Source organism: Zosterops lateralis (assembly GCF_965231275.1).
Source record: "Zosterops lateralis genome assembly, chromosome: 31".
Classification (NCBI taxonomy): domain Eukaryota; kingdom Metazoa; phylum Chordata; class Aves; order Passeriformes; family Zosteropidae; genus Zosterops; species Zosterops lateralis.
Window position 1 is genome coordinate 3574755 of NC_139791.1, and position 19254 is coordinate 3594008.

General features: G+C 51.4%; 1 protein-coding gene and 1 long non-coding RNA gene across 2 annotated transcripts in view; one reads left to right on the forward strand and one right to left on the reverse strand.

Annotated features, from left to right (window-relative positions):
- The window catches only part of LOC310920704 (olfactory receptor 14A16-like), a gene marked incomplete at both ends in the record, with an annotated part of 52116 nt that extends 36110 nt beyond the window's left edge, over positions 1 to 16006 (reverse strand). Inside the window, one exon of the mRNA XM_083880765.1 lies at positions 15744 to 16006. Within this exon, the coding sequence (XP_083736891.1) occupies positions 15744 to 16006 (263 nt within the window). The remainder of the gene's footprint in view (positions 1 to 15743) is intronic.
- LOC310920682 overlaps positions 1 to 19254 on the forward strand; it is a 241096-nt gene that overhangs the window by 104904 nt on the left and 116938 nt on the right. The gene's annotated exons all lie outside the window — the stretch shown is intronic.

A 19254-nucleotide genomic window follows, 5' to 3' on the forward strand; every position in this document is an offset into this window, starting at 1 on the left:
CTGCTGCAACACCAAGTAGAAAAACGAGCAGCTCAGCAGGCAGTAGCAGCCCAGGGAAAGAATCTGATGTATTCATCAGAGTCAGACTTTCCCTTGTCTCCTGGATGTACAACAGTACATCTGCCTCCAGAGCAAACAGGTGACACTAGAGGGGATACAGTAGCTGCAGACTCTGTACCATCAGCTCCCCCAATGCCTCCAGTCGCTGCAGGTCACCTGACAGATTCATGTCCATTACCATGGACTGGGGTGAGCGATGAAACTATTCCGAAAGTTGAATCAGATTTAACAGCGGTAGTGGCCAAGAATCGGAGGGAGGCATGGAGTGCACTAGCTAAAGAAGGAGTAGAACGAATGAATGCACAGATGATAGAAGCAGAGAGCTCGATGGCATGCCCGGTAATAAATAATCCTGCACCGGGAGGAGGTGTCACTGCCCAACTGACTTCCCTTGATTGGAAATTACTTTCCCCATTGCGCTCCACTGTTAACCAATATGGAGTAAACAGTGAGCCTGCTCAACAAATGCTAGATTATATCTGGAGTACGTATTTGCTGTTGCCAGCAGATTGTCGGGGTATTTCTAAGCTTGTGTTTACACCCCACCAACTTTTGTTATTTCAAGCTCACTGGCAAACCCTAGCGCAGGAGTCAGTTGCCACACAGAGACAACCTGGGGATCCTCTACATGGGGTTACCTTAGATGAATTGCCAGGGATAGGCAATTGGATAAAGACAGAGGCACAGGCTCTGTTAGAACCAGAAAAATGTTGAGAAGTCATGAAGCTCGCTAGAGCTGCTATGGATAAAAGATCCACATAGAACCCCTATATATATGAGAATAAAACAAGGTAGAGAAAAACCATTAGGCAAATTTGTAGATCGACTAGTAGAGGGAATAGAAAAAGCTAGAGTGCCACTCTATATGCAAGGAGCTATGTTAAAACAGTGTATACTCCAAAATGGTAACCAGGCTACAAAAAACCTAGTTAACACCTTGGGAGCTAATTGGTCTGTAGAAGAGGCTCTAGAGAAAGCAGCATTTGTACCCTCTGGGCCTCAGGCATTTATTGTCGAGGCTATTAAAGGGCTAAGTGAAACACTTCAGAAACAGAGAGTAGTCAGGCTCAAGTTTTTGCTGCTCTTGCTCCACTCCAAGCTGCTGTTATAGCAAGTCAGCCGAAGCGAGGTGGAGAAGACCGAGAAAGGTGCTACTGTTGTGGAGGAAATCAGGAAACGGTAAAACCAGCGCGCCATCCAGCCGCCGCGCCGGGACACAAATAGCAGCTGTACAGCAGCCAGCGACCTGCACCCCGCCACCTCCGGAAGCCTCGGCCTAGACTTAGCAGCCACAGTGGACATATCTATTAAGGACAATCGCCCTGTGCCAATTCCCACTGGAGTAAAGGGACCAGTAACCTATCAGGGACAGTCGGTTCCTGCTTTACTATTGGGACGATCTTCTACTTTTTTAAAAGGCTTGGACATTACTGTGAGATTTATTGATGCTGATTTTACAGGCGAGATTTGTATTTTAGCACGGACACTGTATCCTCCAGTGCTCACTCCAGCTGGCACCCAGATAGCTCAATTGTTACCATTTTCGACCTTGGCTCCGGAACATTGCTCGGAAACACAAAGAGAATACTATGGTTTTGGCTCTACAGGAGGATCAGCATTCTTAACACTGGACCTGCTAAAGTGTGCTTACACCCACAGGTCCTGTGTGGATTATCAGCCGCTGGATGCGAGCACCGAATGACAGCACCCAGCAGTCCAGCAGAACGAGAACGGCATCGCCTGCTCCTGATCCTTCAACCTGTGATCGCTCGGCTCCAGCCAGTGTGGTCTAATCCTCTAGTAGTAGAAAATAGAACTGATGTACTAACATTGTTGCATAAACTACAAAGCACCCGACTACAATTAATTAAGAGTTCTAACTGTCTGCACTGTGACAAGCCTAACTGTGGTGCTTGGGTAAAAATATATTGTGGGGCTTGTTGCAGACAATGGTGGGTTTTTCAACAGCAGCTTGCACAGCCATGGTGCCCACACTGCTCCTTTTATTGGCATCGTTATAATTGACAGACAGCCATAAAAAATTATACAGGGTGCAATACTGTGCCAGAAGCAGTAAACCTTGTTCAAGATTTAGGTCAAAGAGATAGGCTGGAATTGGTATTTTTAATAGAAAAAGAGGTGTGTTGCCTGTTGGCACAAAAGGCTACTCGCATATTGCAGACAACCTGCAAATATGGGGTGGGAATACCTCATATGCATCAGGTGGATCCTGCTGACTAGGATATGTGTTGTCACCGCTGGGCTCACAGAGCTACCAAAAATAGACGAAAGGCAAAACATGTGGGTCACTTGGGTTAATCAATCTGGTCAGGATAGTTTGTGTTTATCACTTGCCATGCCTTCCAATCCATTTCACACTTGTTTAATTGGAAAACAAGAATGTGCAAGGGAAGCGTGGAAAAGTTACATTTCTCATTGGCAAAATGTCGTCCCTGCATTTCTTGGTTTCAAGTGTTTGAGTCTTTGCAGCAGCTTCTCACGCTTCTTCATGTAAACAATATTGTATTCTTAGAATTTATCTCTATGTTTTGCATTCTTGTTCTCTGAGAGAGAACTTGACTGATGGTCATAGTGACCAATGGAGTCAGGAGGTTGTAACCTCCTTGGGCCAATCTTGGCCCTCTGTACAAAATGTATATAAGCCTTTGGAGTCATATAATAAAGAGCTTTCCATGATTCACCAAGCTGCTGCATGCTGTCCTCTGTGAGGCTCCACTCCCACATCACAACGTCCCTGCCTCTAAAGGCAGGGGTAACATCTGGTGACCCCGGACGTGTGAGAAGAGGGTCTCCAGTGCATCTGGTGACCCCGGACGTGTGAGAAGAGGGTCTCCAGTGCATCTGGTGACCCCTCCGTGTCTGGACTGCAGCTGGGTCACATCTGCTGACCCTTTGTGTCTGAACGGCACATCTGGACACTGTCCGTGTCTGAACGGACTCCTGACGTGGGAGAACAGGTCACACTGGTGACCTCTGACTGCAAGAGAACTGCACGTCAGTGGACCTGTCTGCCCAGTGAGAGACTGTAGCTGCTCTGCCTGAGGCAATTGTGGTAAGCGATAATGATCTCTAAACCCTCCTCAGATGAGGAAATCCTCATGTTGGACCTTTGCTTTGAGGTCCTGCGGAGAGAAGAAGTCTCCTTTCCTGGAGATGCTCTCCAGAAATTGTTCTATTATGCTAGAACTCATGGGTTTTTTTGCAGCCTTGAAAAAGTTTTTTCTACAGCAGAGTGGAAGTCTTTGGGCGACTATCTGCTCCAGGTTTTCTTTGCAGATCGCAGTCTGAAGCTTTTGAAACTGATAGCCATCTGGAGCAGGCTGGAGAAAGTGCTGCCTAAATTGCAGCCTTCCAGCTCTGAGGACAGCTCCAGCCCCATCGGGCTGGGTTCCAGGGAAGACGGTGGAATCATTCCTCCTGTCCCAGCTCCGCGGAGACGGGCAGGACAGCCGACCCCCCTTCCTCGCAGCAGCATGGCGGGAAGCCTGCCTGCTCTCAGCACAGCTGCTGAGGCGAGCACGGGGTCTTCTGCAGAGCAGACCCCTTTCCCACCCACGCCTTATCGGCGCTGGAGTGTGGAAAACCTCGGGGCCTCTGAAAGCCCCTCGGGATCGGCCCCCCCTCCCAGCCCCGTGCCGAGAAAATGGCGGCAGAGGCCAAAGATTGCCTCCTCAACTTCCCTCCCCTGCCATGTTTTCCCGGCCTTGGAAGCGCCGGGAGCACTCTTGGATCGGGCGGGCAGGGTGTTTTTTGTGGATTGTCCGCACTGTGGGGCATCGGTGGAATGTTCCGTGCGGCGGGGCGGCGCGGGATCGCGCCGTCCCGGGACGCCAGGCAGGGCGGCCGTTCCCCCCTGCGGCGGGGACTTGCAGGGCACACACAGGTCCCCGCAGTTTGGCGACAAGCCAAGTGCCCCGCCGGAGCGGGGGTGGGGGCCTGCCCAGCCTGCGTGGGGCGGGATGGCCCCGAAAAGCAGCGGGGCCGGCCTGGGGCGGGCAATGCAGCCTGCCCAGCCCCCGCGGGACGAGGCGGCCCCAAGGAGTGAAGGGGCCAGCCCAGGGCCACCCCGCACGGCCCCGGGGCGGGAGAAAACCCCCCCGCAGCGGCTGGTGCCGCCGGTCAGAAGCGGCAGGGCCGGCCCGGGGCGGGCAATGCAGCCTGCCCAGCCCCCGCAGGGGCTGGCGCCGCCCCTGAGAAAGGGTGGGCCAGCCCCGCGCCGAGCGGCTGTGAAGCCGTCCGGCATTGGAGCCACAGCCGCGGCTGTGAATGGCAGGCAGCACACGCCTCCTGCAGCGCTGCGATCTCCTCCCGTGCCAGCCCCGCGCTGCGTGGGGCAGGCAGCGGCTGCCGGTCCAAAAGCGGCGCCGAGGGACACGCCCCTCCCTGCCGATCGGGGCACTCCCCCCGCGCCCGTGGTGGCAGCGCTTGGCAAGTGGGACACGCCTCTCCCAGTGCTGCTTTCCCCCCCCGCGCTGAGCATGAGCAGCGTGGCGGAGGCAGCTGCGGCCGATCTGTCAGTTTTAAAGGGACAAGCAGGTGTTTCCCCGCTACAAGGGGTCTCGGGGTCCCGGATCTCCCCCAGTCTCGGGTGATGTCCCAGCCGAGGCTGCTGCTGTGAGCAGCCGTGGGTCAGCACGGCGCCCCCTGCAGGGCAGGGATGGATTCCCCAGCTCTGCAGGTGCAGTGAGACAAGCTCTCACCCCTGTCTCTGTGAAACACACGAGATGGGAATCAGAGGTACATGATGCCTCATCTAATGCTAAGGCCAACAAGAAACAAAGAAAGAGAGTGCAAAAAAGAGGAATCACTCCCTTGTTTCTTTGTGGAAGGTGTGGACGGCCAAATCACATGGCAGATGTTTGCCAGGCAAGCCATGTGAAAGGCCAACCTCTGTCAAAAGGGCAGTGGGGTGCCAAGAGGAAGCGTGCTCGGACAGAAGAGTCTTCCCACTCCCCACAGCTGATGGAGTTTTGTGGGGAAAGTCCAATCCCATACCCACCTCTCCCTGTCAATGTCCCTGAAGGGACCAAAATTGTTTAATTTGTGTTTGAGTTTTCTGTTCACAGGACGAAGAGTCGGTGGTGAGAAGGCAGTTGCTCTGAAGTATTGAGCTGCCTGGATTTCATTGGACTGTTGCTCTGATCAAAGACTGTCCTGGAACAATTTGGAACGGACATTGCGATTTTTTCCTTTGCTGTTTAGCAGCTGGAATGGACTGTCTTTCAAGATCCATTCATCGCCCTTCGTGACTTGTTTGGGAGCTGATGGACCAGGATCATCTGGAAATTTCAACCAGTCCTGGGATGTTCCTGTGTTCTGCATCGAAACAGAACTCTGGGGACTGGAGGTTTTTTATAACACCTCCAAAAAAGCCAATCCTCAGTTCTGAATCTGAATGATTGTTTTCTGTGATTCATTTGTATCCTGCAGGTATCACTGGCTGATGATGAATGTCCAATTCCTTGCACGTTCTGGAATGGGTCATTTTTGCCCCATCTGCCACAAGGCGGCAAAATATTGTTTGAAAAAACAAACAAACAATCAATTTTTTTGTTTGAGCTAATAATTGCTCGATTTCAGCCGCAAAAATGGCAATCAATCATTTTTGTATGAGCTCATTGCTCGATTGATAATGCAGGCAACAATGCTTGTGAATTTGATGGGTGCAGATTTTTGTAAAATTCATACTCTCAGTATTATGGGAGGAATTTGATTGGAGCTTTGCAAGCAGTGTTTTTCTGCCAAATGCTCTGGAGCCATGAGCTGTTGCGAGTGGCAAGAATCCTTTTGATTTCTTTTTGCGGCCCAAAACTATTCAGAAATTTAGTGCAAGGGCCCACTGTCTTTACAGATGATTTGGGAGGATGAAGTAGGCCAGTGTTCCTTGGAAGGATGATTTTGAGGGCAAGTTTTGGAAGCCCCTGAGGATGGGCAGCCCATTTGGCTGTTTGGGGCTGCTGTCATGGCATTTCCACAGTTTTCCCAGAAACTTTTTCATTTAGTCACGGATTCAACTTCTGTGGTCGACATGGCACACAGATGGGTTGTTCAATTTAAAGGGAGTCAGCAATGTTGTTTGTTCCATTTGCTGAAGAACCTTTTGTTGTGCCACAGAGGCCTGGTTCTTCAAAAACAAAAACGGGGAACGCAGGGTGAAACCCCGCAAATTCAATTGGCAAAGGCTTTGCATGCCATGGAGCACCTTACAGGTGCCACAGAATTTCACTAACCCTGCAATGTGAAAAGCAAGAAACCGTGACCAAATGAAGGTCAACAGAGGAGGAACCATTGGTCCTCCCATGGGAACAGAAATTGAACTGAAGTTCATTTTCTTTTTTCCTTTTTTCTTTTTTTAAGGTAAAAAGGGTGAGATGTCGTCCCTGCATTTCTTGCTTTCAAGTGTTTGAGTCTTTGCAGCAGCTTCTCACGCTGCTTCATGTAAACAATATTGTATTCTTAGAAATTATCTCTATGATTTGCATTCTTGTTCTCTGAGAGAGAACTTGACTGATGGTCATATTGACCAATGGAGTCAAGAGGTTGTAACCTCCTTGGGCCAATCTTGGCCCTCTGTACAAAATGTATATAAGCCTATTGGAGTCAGATAATAAAGGAGCATTCCATGATTCACCAAGCTGCTGCATGCTGTCCTCTGTGAGGGTCTGCTCCCACCTCACAACGTGTTGCCCCTCTAAAGGTGTAGGGTAACAGAGGACTTGAAGAGCCTCTTCTAAATGAAGCTGTTCATATTTATCTCATAAGAAAAAGGGTTCAGCTTCTCTAAAGCCAAATTAGTTAGTCCAAGTGACTTGCTCTCATTTTGAGCACAGAAACCCCTGGGTCTGATGCTTTCCTGCCAGTCAGGGCCATAGCCTGGCCAGAAGTAAGACCTAGATTGGCAGGGCTTGATGGCACACTTCTGCCACCAGACAAAGCCACAGCTTGGCCAGAGCTGAGCCTTAGACTGGGTGGGTGCTGTAAGAATGAGAGAGGGGACTTCAAAGAGGGAGTGCAAAAGAAATCCACGCAGGGAGCCTTAAGTCAAAGCTTGAGCAAAAATAGGTCAGAGTTTGAATTGAAGTTAAAGTTTATTGACGTTTAAGCTCAAGTCAGGGTAAAAAGGAATTGAAGTTATTGAAGCCACTGAAATCAGATATTATTCTCATAGTACAGTGTTGTATGTAGGCCTTTTGGAATTAGGTTTGAACTACCCATCCTGGGCCCCACACCAAGGCCAACCGTGAACTCTGTGGCTCAGCTAAAAATTAGATGTTAAGGTGTTAATGGGAGATAGTGGGTTTTCCAGGTGTTAATAGATATAGTTATTAGTGTGAATCCTCTAGCCACCTTAAGAAACAAGTGAAACAATATCTATTTACACTTTCTCTGTGCTGTGTGCCAATGGAAATGTGTCTGGATTTGTAAACTATCGAGGAGAATATATAACCTGCCATTTTAGATTAAATAGAGGGACAACATAGAATTAACCACAGTGGTCGGATCTGTGTTGTCCCAGTCCAACCCTCTGTTGTGGTTTGAAAGCAAAACGAGTGAGAGGCTCCAAGTCAGAAATACAATTTAATAAGAAGAAAGGTAAAAAGGTAAAAATAAAATAAAATATATTCAATAACACAAAGGACCACTGACAGAGTCAGAATACAACCTGAGCAGGATGGTGGAAGCAGTCCAGGTGAAGTGCTCTTCCTGAAGCAGTGATCCTGTAGTAAGGTCTGGTAGCTCTGGTCCTCTGAGAATCCAGTGGGTAAGGGCTCCTTGCACTGTTCCAAATACCAGCTTATAAGCTTATATCCAGGTGAGAATGCTTGGCTCCTCCCCTTGGGCAGAGCATCTCACAATGGGATGATGAGTTGTGAAGTGGGTCCTTGATGGCCCATTAAACAGAGATAACTCCTGGAAGGAGTTACCTGTGAGTCATGGGCAAGTCATTGGGCCATTAGCAGGAGACAGCCCAACACTAGAGTAGTGCCCCACTTGGTTTTAACAGGTCATGAAGATGGTGATAGAATAAATACGTTGTGTACATCCTACACTACAACCCAGGACATAATCCACCCCTTATTCTATTACCATCTACATCATATCCAAATTAATACATTCTTACAAAGATATGCATACACATAGAGAATAAAACGTTACACACTGTTCTCATTTAAAATTACGTCTCCCTGTGGTATACAACGGGTTTCCCCATCTTTCTGCATTACTCACCAAGTGTGACCAGGTCCTTGAGCAAAGACAATCCCACGGATGGGTCTGCCTTTTTCTGAGGCGGGATTAATCCAAACAGTCTTCCCTAAAATGCCTTTCATATGTACTGCAGGGACTTTATCTCCATGCACTGTGTGCAAGGGTTCAGACTGGGCAGGACCACCTCGATTAATAGACCCTCGGATGTTGACCATCCAGGTAGCTTTGGCTAAGTTCATTTCCCAATTCTTGAAGGTCCCCCCGCCAAGTGCCTTCAGGGCAGTCTTTAGTAGTCCATTGCACCATTCAACTTTTCCAGCAGCTGGTGCGTGATAAGGAATGTGATATATCCATTCAATACCATGTTCTCTGGCCCAGGTGTCTATAAGGCTGTTTTTGAAATGGGTCTCATTGTCTGACTCAATTCTCTCAGGGGTGCCGTGTCTCCACAGGACCTGTTTTTCCAGGCCCAGGATGGTGTTCTGGGCAGTGGCATGAGGCACAGGGTAGGTTTCCAGCCATCCAGTGGTGGCTTCCACCATGGTCAGCACATAGCGCTTTCCTTGGCGGGTTTGGGGAAGGGTGATGTAATCAATCTGCCAGGCTTCCCCATACTTATATTTGGACCACTGCCCACCATACCACAGGAGCTTCATCCGCTTGGCCTGCTTGATTGCAGCACATGTGTCACAGTCATGGATAATCTGGGAAATACTGTCCATGGTTAAATCCACCCCTCGGTCTCGTGCCCACTTATAGGTTGCATCTCTGCCCTGATGACCTGAGGCATCACGGGCCCATTGAGCTAGGAACAGCTCTCCCTTGTTTTTCCAATCTATCTTTGACACCTCTGTCTTCGCAGCTTGATCTACCTGTTTGTTGTTCCGTTGCTCCTCATTAGCCCAACTCTTGGGGACATGGGCATCTACATGGCGGACTTTTACAGGTAGCTTCTTTACTCGAGTGGCAATGTCTTTCCATTCATCAGCAGCCCAGATTGGTTTTCCCCTACACTGCCAGTTGGCTTTTTTCCACCTTTCCAGCCAACCCCACAGAGCATTGGCCACCATCCATGAGTCAGTGTAGAGGTAGAGCTTTGGCCACTTCTCTCTTTCAGCAATGTCCAAGGCCAATTGAACAGCTTTGAGTTCAGCAAGTTGGCTTGACCCACCTTCTCCTTCAGTGGCTTCTGCGACCTGTCGTGTGGGGCTCCATATGGCTGCTTTCCACTTCCGGTTGATCCCTACGATGCGACAGGAACCATCAGTAAAAAGAGCGTAGTGTGTTTCTTCTGCTGGCAATTGGTTGTATGGAGCAGCTTCTTTAGCTCTTGTCACTTGTTCCTGCTCCTCTTCATCTGTGAGACCTAAGTTTTCACCTTCTGGCCAGTTAGTGATTACTTCCAAAATCCCAGGGCGACTTGGGTTTCCAATATGGGCGCGCTGTGTGAGGAGAGCAATCCACTTGCTCCATGTGGCATCGGTGGCATGGTGGGTAGAGGGGACCTTTCCTTTAAACATCCACCCCAGCACTGGTAGTCAGGGTGCCAGGAGGAGTTGTGCTTCCGTGCCGATCACCTCTGAGGCAGCTTGAACTCCTCCATAGGCAGCCAAGATCTCCTTCTCTGTGGGAGTGTAGTTGGCTTCGGAGCCTCTGTAACTTTGGCTCCAGAATCCCAATGGTCGGCCTCGAGTCTCCCCAGGCACCTTCTGCCACAGGCTCCAGGACAGACGGTTGTTCCCGGCTGCAGAGTAAAGCACATTCTTCACATCTGGTCCCGTCCTGAGTGGGCCAAGGGCTACTGCGTGAGCAATCTCTTGTTTGATCTGAACAAAGGCTTGTTGCTGTTCAGGGCCCCAGAAATCGTTCTTCTTGCGGGTAACCAGGTAGAGAGGGCTCACAATCTGACTGTACTCAGGAATGTGCATCCTCCAGAAGCTTATGGCGCCTATGAAATCTTGTGTTTCCTTCTTGCTGGTCGGTGGGGACATCACAGTGATCTTGTTGATGACCTCAGTGGGAATCTGACGCCGTCCATCCTGCCACTTTACTCCTAGGAACTGGATTTTCTCGGGCAGGTCCCTTGACTTTGCTCTTCTTGATGGCAAAACTGGCTTCCAGGAGAATCTGGATGATCTTCTTTCCTTTCTCAAACACTTCAGCTGCAGTCTTCCCACACACAATGATGTCATCAATGTATTGTAGATGTTCTGGAGCCTTACCCTTTTCCAGTGCAGCCTGGATCAGTCCGTGGCAGATGGTGGGGCTGTATTTCCACCTCTGGGGCAGTCGGTTCCAGGTGTACTGCACACCCCTCCAGGTGAAAGCAAACAGGCGTGCAATCTGCAGCCAGAGGAATGGAGAAAAATGCACTGGCCATGTCAGTAGTGGCAGACCACCTCGCTGCTTTGGACTCCAGCTCATACTGGAGTTCCAGCATGTTTGGCACAGCAGCACTCAGCGGTGGAGTCACTTCATTCAATGCACGGTAGTCCACAGTCAGTCTCCATTCTCCGTCAGACTTGTGTACAGGCCAGATGGGGCTGTTGAAGGGTGAGTGAGTTTTGCTGACCACCCCTTGGCTCTCCAGCTCTCGGATCATCTTGTGGATGGGGATCACGGCATCTCCATTTCTCCGATACTGCTGGCGGTACACCGTTGAGATTGCAACAAGTACTTGTTGCACTTCTACCTTCAAGAGTCCTACTGCAGATGGGTTCTCCAATAGTCCAGACAAGGTGTTCAATTTCTTAATTCCCTCTGCTTCTACAGCAGCTATCCCAAAAGCCCATTTGAGTCCTTTAGGGTCTTTATAATAGCCATTCCTGAGGAAGTCTATGCCCAAAATTCATGGGGCCTCCGGGCCTCCGGGCCGGTCACAATTGGATGTTTCTGGTCAGGCTCACCTTGGCTTCCAACAGAGTCAATTCCTGTGATCCCTCTGTCACCCCAGCCATGGAAATTGGTTCTGCCCCAACATGTTCCGATGGCATTAGAGTGCACTGAGACCCAGTGTCGACCAAAGCTTCATATTTCTGTGGTTCTGATGTGCCAGGCCATCGAATCCACACTGTCCAAAAAATCCGATTTTTCTCGTGCCTCTTCCTGGCTAGAGGCAGGGCCCCTCTAGCACTGGTTATCATTCTCTTCCTGGATATACATGGTAGAGGTTCCTTCAAGGGGGTCCGACAGAGCATCCCCACCTCCGTAATACCTGGTAGCTTGGTCATGGGAGTCTGAGGCTACCTTCATTTTTGTGGATCCCCCTCGGTGAGTGCTTCTCTCCTTAAGCTCAAGTACTCGTGCTGCCAGGACAGATGTGGGTTTCCCATGTCACACTCCCATGTCCTTCCCACGGTCGTGTAGATAAAACCACAGGTCAGCTCATGGGGTGTACCCTCTTTCTTTAGCTGGGGGGTGTTGGGCTCTGACTCTGGGGCCTGTGACTTGCACCGGTGCTACATGGGAACCATTTCTCCTCATCTCCTCCCTCATCTCCCTCATCTCCTCTTCGAGTTCCTTCACCACAGCAGACATGAGCCTGCATTGGGCCACTGATCATACTTGGCGACAGAACCCACTGTTTCTTGGCTGTCCTCAGCATTAATTGTTGCGAGGAATGTTGCGTATTGAGATGGCTCATGAGTTGCCAGATTCCACAACATGTGCCCTGTGCTTCTCACCTTGTCGGGGTCATTATCATGCTGTCCAGTCCTCTGCAAAAGTACTTCCAATAGTGCCACTTCCCTCAGCTGTTGGATCCCTTCTTCAAGGGTTTTCCAGTGCAGTCTACTGTTGTGCTCCTGTGTTCTGTCTTTGTGGACAGATCTCTCTCTCAAACTTGTTAAAAGTTGTTCCCAAAGGGAAAGGGGCCCTTGGTCCCTTAAAAATATCTGATTTATACCTGAGTCCTGGGTCAAGGCTCCCAAATTCCTTGCCTCACTACCATCCTGTTGTACGCCTGTACCCATAAGGTCCCAGACCCAAAGTAGCCAGGCTGTATAAAGCCTCACATCCCCGTCGTACACCATCTTTTTGCAGATTACGTAGACTTTCATATGACAGGGACTCAGTGATGATCTCAAGTTGTGGTTCTCTTGTGGATTGTGAAGGCCCTTCTTTCTTATCCTTACCAGCAGACTGCATCGCTTTCATCTCAGACCTCCTTGTTTCCAGAGGGGCGACTGCTGCTGGCTGTGACTGCCCCTGTGGTTCAGCTGGAACCTGGACAGTTGTAACGTCTGTGAGTTCCATTGCTGCACCATCAGACTCTGCCTTTTCGGGGCAGGGGGAGAGTTTCCCATGAGCTGGGCAAATGTACTCCCTCAGCATCTGCCCCATCTCGTGCATCTCTTTTACCAGAACCTCAACCCAATCTGGGTGGGTCCTTTCTGAGGCAGGCTGTGGGACAGGGTCAGGCTCTGGGGTTGAATCCCTATTCTCTGGGGTAGGTATCAGCTGGTTATCCAGGTCAATCTTCCCTTATCTCTGAATTCTAAATAGAATAGGCTTATTAGCAACACCAGCCACTGTACGATATAATTAGCATTCAGAGAAGATTTAAACCCTTCAAAAACTGGTGAGGTAGACTCAAAGAGCTGAGTGAAGGATTGGGAGAAAACTTCCCCTGCTGTCCTTCCCTCACAGAAAGTACCTTTGTAAAGTAACCCCAAAACCACACAATTAGTGTATGATAGCCCTGAATCCAGGTGCCTGCCTTCCAGAGGAAATTAAAAATCCTAATTTTCTCACTTTATTACCCATAAAATAAACTGGATGACAGCCACAGTAGCCTTAGTTATAGGGCCCATGTTTAGATAAGGGCCTGCAAATGGCAGAAATACAGCCACAGCCACGTGCTACCCAAAACAGGGAAAGCTCGACCACATAATGCTGTCCAACAAGACTTCTATGCACAGGAACTTAGGTCACCTAAGAACTGCTATTCCTTTTTCATTTCATTGCCCTCGGGCCCCATGTTGGGCAACAAAATCTATCTTGGTTTGAATAGACAGGTATCTGCCAAGGAAGATTGGAGTCTCCCTTGGAATGTAAGCCCCTCCCCTTTTTTCAAATCATTATAAATTTGCAATTAAAAGGCTGTCAGGCAAAGATTTTAGGGGTGTATATATAGCAGTTCTTTACTAGGGATATTAAAAAAAAAACCACAAATGTTATGGTACAAAAGAATAAGCAAACAAACAAACAAGGAATCCCAGAAAACCCTGACAGAGTCAGAAAAACAACCTCACGCCCTGTTGGTCAGAGTGTTGGAAAACAGTCCAAAGTCAGCCCTCCTGGAGTGGCAGACGTGTCCTGTTGGAAGCAGAGATGGTCCTGTGGAGCCAGGGGTCCTGAAGTGGGTCTGGTCTTCCTTTGGCAGTCTCATGGGAACACCGGAGTGCATGGTGACACTTGTGGCTCCTTTTTATCTCGGTAGAAATGGTTTGTCTTCTGCTCTCTGGTAGAGCATCTCACAATAGGATGATGAAATGTGTCATACCATGCGTGAGTTTAATGGTGTGTTAACAGAAGATATTCCCATGGGGATAGTAAAAGACTGAGCAGAGATAAGAGATAATACCCCAACCGGCTTTTAACAGCTGGCTTGTTATCAGGGAAGGCAGTTACCCCCTCCCTTCTTGAGTTACAGCAGATAAGAAAACAACCTGTCCAACCGAGCTTTTGGCCATCTCTTTGTTTTTGGTCAAGACTCTAAATATCTAACAATTAGTCACCTTGGTAACTTATGGGGAAAAAATTCTTTAAAGTAAAAAAGGAGCAAACCTAATCCCCAACACCCTCCCATCCCAAAACCCTTCCTGGCCCCAGGGGCTGATGGCATTTGTGCTCCCTCAGGTTCATCTCCTCTCACCAACACCATGGGGGTGCTCAGGCCTGCTCTGGGCACTGCAAACAGGGGCTCCTGAGCCAGTGCTGCCGTGTCTGTGCCTGCAAGGATCCTGCACCTGTGTGAGCTGGGGGAGAGGCCAGGGCTGCAGAGGGGGAATGTTGTTGGCAGGTGCATGAGGATGCTCTGGGACCCTGCCCTGGGGTGTCCAGTGCAGTGGGGATGGATCAGCCCCTGCTCTGCTGCTCCTTCCCATCTCCCCCAGGGACCTTACAGAGCCCCAGACATGCTGTTTGTCCCCAGCCTGCCCACAGCCACCCTGGGGCTGCTCACGGGGCTTTTCTGTGCTGAGCATTGGCCTAGGCGTGTTCTGGAGAGAGCCTGGGCAAGGAGCCTGGAGCCCCCAGGCCCCGCCCTGAGGCGTCAGCGCTGCCCCAGCAGTGCCCATGGCCTGTCCCTGCTGCAGCCCCGGCACTGCCACCCCCAGCCCTGTGCCCGGCCCCGAGAGCCCTCAGGCCCTACAGCAACACCAGGGCCAGGAGGGCAGCGGGGCAGGGCCACAGGAGCAGCACTGGCAACACCAAGGGCTGCTGGTGCTGGGCACAGCTGCTGTGCCAGCCCTGATCTGTCCCCAGCTCTGCACACAGACATTGCTGCTGCAGCCTAAAAGGAGAGAAGAAAAGGGGGATCTAAGTTGAAAGTTTTGTTCAGAGATCCTTCTGTTAATTTAAAGCCACCAAGATCACAGCCCTTTATTGAAACAGTCTGGAGGCCACAGTCAAGATGGAAAGGAACAAAATGAGAAAGGGCATAATGACCTTTCTTTGTAGCCAGTTTAAAAAAAAAAAAGGGAATAAAATGTCACAAGCAAAGCAACATGAAAAATCGAAGGTGACTTTTAATACAAGTGATTGGCAGAAATTGGCAGCAGATTAATGTTTCTGAATTTTTCCAGACATCAGTGTTGACTTTTCAGCCTTGAGCTCCTGGTTCCTCAGGCTGTAGATCAGGGGGTTCAGGGCTGGAGGCACTACCGAGTACAGAACTGACACTGCCACGTCCAGGGATGGGGAGGAGATGGAGGGGGGGCTTCAGGTAGGCAAATGTGCCAGTGCTGACAAAGAGGGAGACCACGGCTAGGTGAGGAAGGCAGGTGGAAAAGGCTTTGTGCCTTCCCTGCTCAGAGGGGATCCTCAGCACAGCCCTGAAGATCTGCACATACGAGAAAACAATGAACACAAAAGAGCCAAAATATAGAAAAGCACTTAGCACAACGAGCCCAAATTCCCTGAGGTAGGATTTGGAGCAGGTGAGCTTGAGGATCTGTGGAATTTCACAGAAGAACTGGCCCAGGGCATTGCCATGGCACAGGGGCAGGGAAAATGTATTGGCTGTGTGCAGCAGAGCATTGAGAAAGGCACTGGCCCAGGCAGCTGCTGCCATGTGGGCACAAGCTCTGCCGCCCAGGAGGGTCCCGTAGTGCAGGGGTTTGCAGATGGACACGTAGCGGTCGTAGCACATGATGGTCAGCAGGGAAAATTGTGCTGAAATGAAAAAGACAAGCATAAATAGCTGTACAGCACATCCTTCGTAGGAGATGGTCGTGGTGTCCCAGAGGGAATTGTGCATGGCTTTGGGGACAGTGGTGAGGATGGAGCCCAGGTCGGTGAGGGCCAGGTTGAGCAGGAAGAAGAACATGGGGCTGTGCAGGTGGTGGCCGCAGGCCACGGCACTGATGACGAGGCCGTTGCCCAGGAGGGCAGCCAGGGAGATGCCCAGGAAGAGGCAGAAGTGCAGGAGCTGCAGCTGCCTTGTGTCCGCCAATGCTAGCAGGAGGAAGTGGCTGATGGAGCTGCTGTTGGACATTTGCTGTGTCTAGGCATCCCAACCTGCAAAAGGAGGAAAGACAGTGACATTTGAGGGGAGATTTCTCACAGAAAAGTCAAAGCCTTTTCTCATAGACCATTCCTTGCCACGAAACACTACCCCCTTTTCTACATGTAGGAGAACTTCCTTAACCTTGGTTACTGGAGTCCTGATTGCTGCTGGCCAGTGCTCAGGGAGAAGCCTGACCTTGACCTGCAGGACACCTGGGAGTCAGCCCTGAGCCCCAGTCTGTGCAGGGGAACAGTGAGAGAAGGGGCCATTCCTGGTGTTTGAACTTGGATAAAGAATCTCCTCCTAAGGCACAGGAGCTGCCAGGGCAAAGGGATGGGAATTGCAGGAGGCAGAATGAGAGGTTCTGCTGCACCTGGGGAGAACAGAGAGTCCAGTGAAGCAGGAGGATTGTCGCAGTCTTAGCGCAGACTGAGGGGAGCTGCTCTGTCCCTCTCTCCTGTTCCCAGCTGCCCTGGACTTGCACCTGTCTGAGCTCCCCTCCTGTGTTACCCTGGAAAGCCAGGAGACACTGCTGAGAGCAGAGGGATCCCCGGCACACAAAGTGGCTCCTGCCATTCCCAAAGTCAGGCAGAGTCAGCTCATTCCCAGCCTGCCAGCCTGCCCTGCCCAGAGCTCCCTGGGACAGAGGGAGCTGGGACACCCCATTGCTGTGCTCAGCCTGCACAGGAGGAGCCCAAGGGCTGGGCCTGAGCCTGCAGCTGCAACTGCCATTCCCAGAGAGCCCCTCAGCAATGCCAGGAGCACCTGGGCAAGGCAAGGAGAGAGAGAGCTGGGCCCTGAGGAAAAGCTTTTCCCTGCCCAGCCCTGCACAGCCCCTCCCAGGCAGCAGCAGTGCAGGACAGTGGCCCTGAGGCCCTGGTCAGCAGGGAATGGGCACATGGCAGGAGAGATGCCCTTCATCTCTGGGGCTGCTCTGCTGGCCCAGGAGGGGACTGAGTGCCCCAAGCCCCCGGGCTGAGGGCTGTGCTGGCTGGGAGGGGACACAGGAGCTGTGCTGCTCAGAGCAGTGTGTGCCCTGCAGGGCAGGGCCGGCAGGTGCCACATGTCCCCTGCAGCAGGGCTTCCCTCAGCACTGCCTCCCTCCCTCCCTGCCCACGGCTCTGCTGCTGGAGCTGTCCCAGCCCGAGGTGTTCCTGTGGGCCCGGGCTCCTTCCCTACCAGTGCTGCCAGAGCCCAGCCCAGCCCCTGGGCCAGCTCTGCCCTGCAGCTGCTCGGGGCTGCAGGGATTAAAGAACAGCTCCCCCAGGGCTGGGCACCATGGAAAGGTGATGCTGGATGGATCTGGAGCCTGGGGAGGTGGAGGCACTTGCTGAGGTTCCCAGGAATCCTCAGTGTGATGGTTTAAGAGCCTCAGCCCCTGCTCAGCCCTGCACAGCTGAGATTCCATTCCCACCAACCTGAGCCAGGGAAAAGTGGGAGCACAGATGGAGGAAAGCAGAGTCTCAAGCAGGAAACTCCTGCCCTGAATGTGCTTATGACAAGTCACCTCAGAAATGACCTGGGCATGAGCTGGAGCTCTGAGCAGCCCTGGCCCACACAGCACCCTCTCCACAGCAGCAGGACCTGCCCTCCCAGGAGTCACTACTTGCACCCACAGCTCCCCTCCACCATCCATGGGAGCTCCCAGGCAGGCTGAGAGCTGCCCCTGGCAGGTGGCAGATCCCCTGGCCTGGCCAAGAGCCCTCAGGGCTGCAGCACCTGCTCTGCACCACAGCCCTGGGCAGCCCTGGCTGCAGCCCCAGCCTCAGCCCCTGCAGCCATCCCTGGCAGCAGGAGCCGTCCTGCCCTGTCCCTCTGACGGTGCCCAGGGCAGCCCCGCTCTGGAGCACATCCTCCCCCAAAGCAGAAAGGGCAGCAGAGCCATCCTTACAGTGCTGTCAGTCCTGTCCTGGGTCAGGAGATCCCTGAAGCCACAGACTGACTGTGTCAGAAGATTTCTCCATGAATGGGCTCAGAATTTTCAAAAGGTGTGAAGACTTCTCTGTGAATAATCTTCCAGATTTGTCCTTCCAGTTTCTTTTCTGTCTGCTTCACTCGTTATAGGTGCCTGCAGGCAGTGCCCTCAGCCCTGCTGGGCTGGAAGAGGAGCTGCTCCTCAGGAGAAATGTCTTTTTGAAGCTCCACTTGATTGCCAGGAACTGCCTCTGTGCCAGGAGCCCAGCCCAGCTCAGCAGCACAGACAAAGCACAAGGAATTTAATGAGCCTCTTGGAGGTTTAGTGCTGAGTCTCTGAGAGTCAGTTAGAGAAACCTCTCAAGAATTCAAAGTCATAATAAACTCCAAAGTTTCTTGAAGTTTTAATGGGTCCCATTGAGGGACACAACAGAGAAAGTGTTCCCCAGGATCCAGTTAGAGCAGAACACTGCAGGCAGTAATGACAAGTTGGGACAAACAAGGCAAAGGTGTCTCTGATGCTGACCAAACCTGGATGTGTTTCAGGAATGCAAAGCGCCAAGGCCTGAGCCCCAGCCCCTGCCAAGGCACATCCTGTCCCTCCCTCAGTGCTCAGGGCTCTTCCCAGGCCACTGGGATGTGGGGATGTGCAATGCCAAGGGCAGCACCATGGAGCACCCCCTGCCAGGCTGCTGAGCAGGGCCAAGGAGGCAATGAGGCCCCAGGGCTGCAAGGGTCACTTGTCTCGTGCTGATGGCTCAGGCCCAGGCCCAGCAGCCATGGCTCAAGTGCTGCAGGAGTTGGCTGTGTCAGGGCCTTGCAGCTGCTGCCCATCCCTGTGCCCTGTGCAGCCCAGGCTGTCCTACGGTGTCCATGCCCTGCGCCTCTGTCCCTGCAGGCTGTCGTCATCCCCCGGCTGTCCCACCTGGCTGGGCCCTTCCTTTGCTGACAGCTCTGTGTCCTGCCTGCCTCTGCCTGGCTCCACAGAGCTTTGGTCTTGGAACCAGGAGGGTTAATTCAACTTTTACTGTTCCTGTGAAATTTTAGCACAGGAAAAAATCATGCATGGCCTGCTTTCCCTTGCATGGATGGTTGCACGACAAGTAGAAGACATCTGGCTCATGTGTGCAGTGATAGAAAAAACAAGGACTGAATCTGGGAGCTTGAGGTGGGTTCTATGGAAATGAGTAAATTGTAATTCACATGTAGCAACTGTATATAAGTAACACTCTTTTAGAATCACATGTCCATGTAACGTTATGAGTTATCTCACCTTAGACCTCAAGGCTGCATAAGTGATGTTAATTGCAAATTAGCATTAA